Source organism: Sinocyclocheilus anshuiensis, unplaced genomic scaffold (assembly GCF_001515605.1).
Source record: "Sinocyclocheilus anshuiensis isolate Anshui unplaced genomic scaffold, SAMN03320099.WGS_v1.1 scaffold74, whole genome shotgun sequence".
Taxonomy (NCBI): Eukaryota; Metazoa; Chordata; class Actinopteri; order Cypriniformes; family Cyprinidae; genus Sinocyclocheilus; species Sinocyclocheilus anshuiensis.
In genome coordinates this window covers 203,011-211,342 of record NW_015546044.1, presented here as the reverse complement: position 1 = coordinate 211,342, position 8,332 = coordinate 203,011, and the positions used below count along the sequence as shown (strand labels likewise).

Below are 8,332 nucleotides of genomic sequence, written 5' to 3'. Positions count from 1 at the left end.
CGCGTTCAACTCGAGCAGCGGTCTAAAACAGTTTATTTAATCACCAAACGGACACAAGTTTACTTCATGAATGAACAATTTGGCATGGATGAGTTTGAAGTACGTGTTTAAAAAACGGAGCAAACGGAAAGAGAAAGCGCGACCTATATTATAGCTCTATAAATGAAGCACATAGACTTTATTAGAGCCACAGAAAGACAAACGTTTTGCTGAAAATGCACAATACACAATTCATTATGTACATTAACAACGATTCGGGACCAATATAATGTAATTTAAAGGAAAACTATGTGAATGGCGCTCTGTGGCGCAGCAGGATTTTCTGTCGGCTGCATTTAAATCCGCGTCTGAAGTTTCCCGCTCTGTTCAGCGTGCAGTATCACGTGTCTAAACAAATAGCACGTGCTATCAGTGATTTCAACCACTAGAGGCCGCTCTCGTACTGTGTAATGACAGCAGACCCTTCTCAGCCGCTCCAGCAATGGACGCAACCCGGAAAACTATCGGCATGGATTTTTGTCGATAACCGATAGTTCCAGCAATCAACTATAGGTGCCGATTAATCGGCAAAACCGATACATCGGTCGACCTCTACTAATAGCCACACAAGGTACCCAGAGAGGATACACATGGTATTATTTTCACATCTTTCATATATTTAAAGAAATCTTTAAAGTTGATGATGTGGATGAAATTGTGTAAAATGAACTATTGATTGCAATGTTTGAAGAGACTTTATTCTTATTGGACATTCAACCTGAGCTAGCAACAGTAACCAAGGGGGCTGAGCTTAACAAATGATCAATTATATGAAAACTGCATGTGGTGAACAGAACACAAGCCTATATTGGCAATTTGTGCGTGACATTTATCCCTTTCTTTGACATCATGAAATGAATGCTGTGTGTTGCCATTTTTCTGAATGTATATTCTTGTGGGGGCCATATTTGCAATTCATTGTCACGAAGGGTGACATTTTAAGTTGAAAATCCCTTTTTAGATGCCAGCCGCTCTTTTACAGTAGGACAGTCCATTTCAAAGTGGATTAGGGGATAAGGGCGACCTGAGCAAGTTAATTTCCATTTGCCGCCATAGTGAAAGGCCTGGGGTGATGAGGATTTTTATGAGATTCTGTCTAGAGGGGTCATGCTCTTCCCCATTCTGTTGGGGCAGAATGGAATTGGAGCTGGGCGGTGTGATGGTAAAAATGCATCAGCTGGTAGCACAATATATCTGTGCTGCATATAAACTATTTTGCAATGTTTTCAGTCTGCTTTTAACCCAAGTGTTACATTTTGCACTAATGACACGCATACACTACCGTTCATAGTGTCTGCCTGTCTGTTTATGTATCTATCCATTTAGAATTTTTTTTTTTTAATTCGGGAGCATTAAATTGATGAACAGTAAAGTTGATTACAACTTAAATTACAAACAAATGCTGTTTTTCAGTTATAAATATATTTAAGTGCATAAAACATTTCCAGCAAAAAATTATGTATTGATATATACAGTAATTGTTACTGAATTGTCATACTGCCCCACCTCTCCATCGAATATATAGTACATATAATATAGCCCTCAGCACAGATGCCAAGAGTTCCTTTTATGTTTTGCAGTATAAACTGATTTAAACACAAATATACTGACAATGTAAATATCAAGAATGTAGCAAGGGCCTATAACTGTTATGATATAGTAAACATGCTCGCAAAAGACTCGTCATATCTATCAGTTTGCTGCTTTACAGTATATCTTTGTTTGTTATAGGTTAACAGCCAGCTTTCAAAGCGCTGTATGCGGCAGCAAATAAAGATCTGTAACACCCACGCTCACACTTTAAAGTATGTAATTTGTGAGCGTGAGCTCCAGGATGCACAGATGTAGGTTATTGACGGTGTATTTTTTTACCTGAGTGCATTAGGCTTTATGCAGTGATGATAGGCTCAAACGGGTATCGATATGCATCCATGATAATTTTTGTCCTCCAATGAAACTGCATTCAGATTTTATATCACCTCAGAGCCCTGTAGCCAGTCCCAGAGCCTCTATATTTTACCATCGTAAAGGAAACGTGTCAAAGCCGCAAACGTATCGTTCCTGTGTGTCCGCTGAGCTCAAGCTCAATCTCGACTAGAAACCACAAGTGTGATTAACATCATATCAATTTTTAAAGCAACTTTTTATAATTTAATCATTGTCACCAGAGAAATTCACTGGACTGTGAACCTGAATGTAATTATAAGAATAACTTATCTCAGGTTTGACACGTAAAGCCAGACAGGGCACAGCATGCATTCAATTATTGTTTGATTAACGTCCATCCTAATCAGTGCACAGACCGTGGGTTTAATGTTAGTCAATTAAGGTGCTAAACGACTGACTAAAAAGCCAATTAATGAGGCCGAATATAAAAACAGAACTGTTTACTGTGGGTCATGTTATTTACAGGGTTTTAGCGCGCTGCATCCGTCGATATTCTGATAAGCGGAGGTGAGCGGTGAGGTTAGAAATTCTCAACAATTCTTCCATTGTGATAATCTCATTCAAATATCAACTCAATCATGAAGTATTCACACCAGCGGAGCTCTGAAACAGCAGCGTTTATTTAGCAAGACAAGTAATAGAAAATCCATATTTAAAATCCGAAACTTAAGCATCATAATAAAAGTCCCTTCCTGTCTGATTCCGGGTTCAGCTTCAGACATGCTTTACACGGCCTCTCATCCATGTCATCCGCGTCATGCAGAAGAAATGAGACAAAATAATAGAATCGTGTCAGAGATGAGGGTTTATCCTTTTATGTTATGGTTAGTATTTGGATGCTTACTTTGTATTCCGACAGCTACATAGAGAATAAGAGACAGGCTTCCAAGATTTGAGGGAAGCACCTAAGACGGGCCACTGCATAAAGCCTGATAATTCAAGGTAAAATGTGGGGAAATGTCACAGGAATATCACAGTCTGAGGAATATCAGTGACTGAGAGATGAAACTGCAGACTGAGGGTTGAGAGCCAGGTTGTACAGCCGTGTGAACAACAGTGATCAATCCTCTCAGTGTCATGACAGACTGGCCCAGGGTGCTTTGTGTTATCATCGACTGCATTCGGTGTTTTACCAAAGACTGTATTGGGCCTTGAATTGTTTGGTGATCAATAGGCCGCACACTTTCTGTTGCATCTGAAGTTCAAGCGTCATATTGAATGAAGCTATAGATCTGTAATTGTGTTTTTTTTTGTTTGTTTTTTTTTTATAAAGGTTCCTTTCAAGTATTCCTTGGGCAATTGAGTATAATAGTTCTGAAGGTTGATTTGATATTTAAGGGTTTGGAGAGATCCTGTCTGTAACAGCTAATCTTAGCATTTTGCGTCACGGCTACCATTGCTGAGGTATGCAGTCAAAAGAAAATGCTTTAGCTTTCTGGAATCCACATGTAGTGATGTATTGAGCTGAACTACCTCTTGTCTGTCTTCCTTACAGTTACCTGTCCTATGAACGAGGTGTTGACAGCCTCCACGGGAATAATCCTGAGTCAGTCACCGGGTAGCAGCCTGCCGCACTTTGAGTCCTGCTCCTGGGTGGTGAAGGTGGATTCAGGTTACAACATCACTTTCGCCATTGAACACTTCCAGACCAGCAGACAGTTTGATGAGCTGGAGATATTTGATGGTGAGTGGATTTATCACAGCTTTTCCTTAGGATCTTTTCCTCTGATTCCTGTGGTACTACTACTATTACCACTATTACCACTACTACTACTACTACTACTAATGATGGTAGTAATATACACAACAGTTCAAAATATTACTGTAAAAATACAATAAAAACAATGTAAAAAAATTTAATAAAAACAAACAAATTAATAAGTTGTTATTATTATTATGTTTATTATTATTGTTATTGTTGTTGTTGTTACTGTAATTTAAAATGCAATTTACTCCTATGATGGAAAAGCTGAATTTTCAGCAGCCATTACATTTCTTATTATTATCAATGTTGAAAACCTATCATATTTCTTATGTAATTATTTCATATTTATTATTACTATTATTATTATTATTACTAGTGCTGTAATTTTGCTATCCTGTCAGCCTTATACTGTAGCACGTGCTGTTCAATTGCACACACAAATGCGGCGGCACGCGCTGTGTGCAAAAGAAACTACGAGCATGCGATGTCATAATTATGGCATCAGTTAAGTCATGAAGTTACCAAAAAGTCAATTGAAGCTGCTTTAAAACTGTGCATGCAAGTATTTGTTATATATGAGCTACATTTAAGAACATGTCTCTGAAATGTTTTTCAAAACTGTCCTTGAGCAGCGCAGCACTGTCTCCCTCATCTAACACACCCGATTCAATTCGTCAGCTCATTAGTACAGACTTTAAGACCTGAAGTGGGTCAGAAAAGGTAAAGAGTTGTGAGAAAATACAATGCATGTCAGATCTACGTTATGTTCAGCAGCCGGAGCTCTTAAAGCAGCCGAAATAACCTAATAACCCTGCTGCTGTGATGTCTGTTCATCAAAGAACAAAAGAAAAAAAAAGAGGAAATCAGTAACTTTTGTAGCTTTAAAGATTCATCTATATTCAATTTAGAATTTAGTGTTTGATAACTTTATTCAATTTCTGTGTATCCCCTACTTGCTGAAGGGCACAGGTAGCTAAATGACATTTATCATAATGAGTTTATGAGAAGATTGTTTTAAGTTCACTTAAATTAGAAGTTATTTTTAAAGTCTAATAAATGTTAAAATTGACAGCTCTCAATTATACTGTAATGTTGAAAAGGTATAGTCAATGGTTAAATATTAGAAAAAAAGACATCAGACACCTAGAGACATCAGTAGTATTGTTATCAGTGATTCTCGCCTTCAGTCATAAAAAAAAGATGCCATTAAACAAATATTAAAAATATACTGTCTTTATGTTGTTTCTACATTAATTTAAAGATTGAATGTGAAATTATTGCAATATAAAAGTATATTTAAAAATTGTAATGTTAGGTGGGATTAATCGTGATTAATTTCAGAAATAAATGTACAATTAATGAATTATTTTTAATTGATTGACAGCCCTAATTATTACCTATTACAATTACTATTATTGACAATAAAAATAACATTTTATAATTTATAAGTACTTTAAATGAAAATTATTTATTTATCTATCGCTGTTGTAGTAATATAATTAAATAAGATTGAATCAAGGAACAAACATCATAGCGAAAATGACATGGTTTTTGTTCACAAAAAGCTGTTTTTCTCCTCCTTCCAGTACAATTATTGACATACATCTCCCAGGCAACCTTGCTGTGTTGAGCAAGATAGACAGTTGAAGAGAGGCCAAAAGGGATGACCTTTGCTTTTACACAGTAAAAACCTTTTGTAAAAGGCAAAGGAAATTGCTTTAGCCAACAGAGGACTATTCAGGGCCAGTCTGAGGTCAGTGGCTTTGCTGGGGTCAAAGTGATCCCATTTAGACTGAGATTAGGAAGTGGATTACAGGTCAGGAAGGTCATTTTACACACACGGAGGCTCATCACATTTTAGGCATCATTAAAGTGGCCCATAGCTGAGTCAGGCAGCATTCCAAAAATAAATAAATAAAATAAAAAAATATATAAAGAATGAAGTGAACAGACTTTGAAACTTTGCTATGTGAACAAATATGAATAAAATAAAATGCAAATTAAAAAAAGATTACAGTACCTGCCAATATAATTTAATAAGCAATATAAATTATGCAATTTTGTTACATACTTTGAAACATCCGTTAAACAGGTAAACATGAGATAGTATTAAATGTATATGGCATATATAGTAAGTTTATTCATGTTCAGAAGTTTAGGGTCAGTAATTTTTCTCTCTTTTTTTTGTCTCTTTTGCTCACCAAGGCTGCATTTATTTAATCAAAACCACAGCAAAAACATGGTATTCACCAGCCAATTCTCCAGACTTCAGTGTGACATGATCTTTCAGAAATCATTCTAAAATGCTGATTTGATGCCCAAGAAAAAATCTTATTGGTCCCCAAATTAAAGTGTGACCATGTCAGTGCTGAAAATTGTTGTGCTGCTTAATATTTTTGTAGAAACCATGATGTTTTTAGGATTATTTGATGAATAGATTTTTAATAGCATTTATTTATTTATGCACTCTTGTGCATCCTTGTTGAATAAAAAAAAATGTGTTTATTAAAAAAATTATTTGTTCTTAATATACCTCAAATAATTTCTATTAGATATAAGCATTGTTAAAAAGAGTGAAAAGCATGAAAAAAAAAAAAAAAAAAAAACTGCTTGCACACACACATTTTTGTACCTTTTTTTTCTGAGAGTGCAGTATATGACAGCCGGGCCTCACAGAATCACATTGTGCTACACACTTTTTTTAAGGCTGATAAAGCGCCTTTGCTTGTGTGTATTTGTGTGTCATCTGGGAGCAGTGTGAGCCACTCCTGAGGGGAGCTGGCATGCTCAATGCTGATTACGCTTTCAACTCCCATTGCGTTACGAAGCAGACTTTGCTTTTCACAACATGCCAAAGCCAGCCAGATCACACCAGATCCATTTACCTCCCCGCAGCTTGGCCCAGACACTAACATGACGTCTGGAATGGCCTTTAAGACACACACACACACACACACACACACCTCTCTGGACTGAATCAGAGTTCAGCTGATCTGAAAGTACCGCCAGTGAAGTTCATGAACAGAGCCCTGTCACTCAGCATTAACCATGAGAGGTGGAGAGGCTTGTTGTGACAGAAACACATCAGAAACACGCCAGTGGTATCACTGCTGGTGGTAAACAAGTCAATTTGAAGTTTGTAAGATATGTGGCTACTGACAGTGACAGGAAGAGATGCGAGTGGGATTTTTTTTTTCTTCCGTGATCAGTTGTCCAAAGAAGTGTGAATGAAGCTCAACGGCTTTGATTTACTAAGTTTCTTGCACAAATTTGCATGTGCAATCTAAAAAAAAAAAAAAGTAAAATGAAAATATTAAAATAACCTGTAAAAGAATTTCTGGGTTATTATTGTGGTAATTGTTGCAAATATTAGACACACGTGCAAATTTAAGTCACTTTTTATCTTTGTAGATTGTTTTTTTTAATATTTTTTTGCTGCTCCTCATAACTTCACTTTTTGAAAATCAGGGCCAGTTTCTTAAGAATCATTGCATTTTAAATTCAGAATGACAAACACATATGTGGTCTGAGATGGTCTTTTGGAACGGAGATGCGTCTTATATATGGTAACTTTATGTTTTGCTTTATCCTGCAGGTCCTTCACGGCAGAGTCCACTGCTCATTTCTCTAAGTGGGAACTATTCATCTCCCTTTAGTATTACTAGCACTGCAAACAAGGTTTACCTGCACTGGTCTTTCGATCACACTTCCAGCCACAAGGGCTTTCGAATCCGCTACTCAGGTGAGCATTCAAACACATCATCAAAACATACAGATTGTATTTGGATTTCGCCAAGCCACTGTTTCCTGCTGACTAAGCGTTCTCTCAAAACACAATGAAGGAATCAATTTATTAAATTAAACTAATGAATCAGTGTGTTGTTTTATATTCAATTTACATTAAAATTAGAAATGTATTTTCAAATAGACAAAGAAAGATTTATTGAAAACTGTTTATTAATGAAAAGAATTAAAATAATTACAATGTATGTTTAAATAATTAGTTAAGCAATGAAATTATACATCAGTAGCTCATCTTTAAATGCATTGTTTTAACTGCATTTTTAAAAGAGCATTGGCTGTCAGTTTAATGTGTTAATTCAATTAATTAGTTATGGAAAAATAATGAGATTAACACAGTTAATACTGGCCCCGCCCCCAGACCTGTACAACATCTTACATTTCATACAGTTGACTGTTGACAAGCATGATGCAGGGCAACAACTATGTAGTCCATAAATGTAGTTAAGTGCCTATTCAATTCAAGATATTGGGCCAAAAAATGCCGCTGTATGAGTTTTTGTCTCATATTTATATCACATGATAAGCGATATCACATGAGCAGCGAGAGCAATATCACACGAGTGTTGTTTTTTTCCAGAATAGTACGTGTGCAAATGTGATTTTTTTTTACAACATTTCAGTAAATAAAAAGTTAATATTGTGTTATATTTTAAACACAACATTGTAAACATAATATTGTCTGTTTTACGCAAATATTACCTATTAAAGCCACAGCAGAACTCTTTTGCATCTCCGAGCAACACAATATATATATTTAATGAATTCATTATTTTGGGACATTTTTGCATTAATACATAAATACATATTTCCCACAAGCTATGAGGTTGCCATTTGAAC

General features: G+C 35.9%; 1 protein-coding gene across 1 annotated transcript in view; it reads left to right on the top strand.

Annotated features, from left to right (window-relative positions):
- LOC107698986 (CUB and sushi domain-containing protein 1-like) overlaps positions 1-8,332 on the top strand; it is a 320,519-nt gene that overhangs the window by 277,680 nt on the left and 34,507 nt on the right. The window contains exons 47-48 of the mRNA XM_016500120.1: positions 3,482-3,670; positions 7,287-7,433. Coding sequence (XP_016355606.1) covers positions 3,482-3,670; positions 7,287-7,433 — 336 coding nt within the window. The remainder of the gene's footprint in view (positions 1-3,481; positions 3,671-7,286; positions 7,434-8,332) is intronic.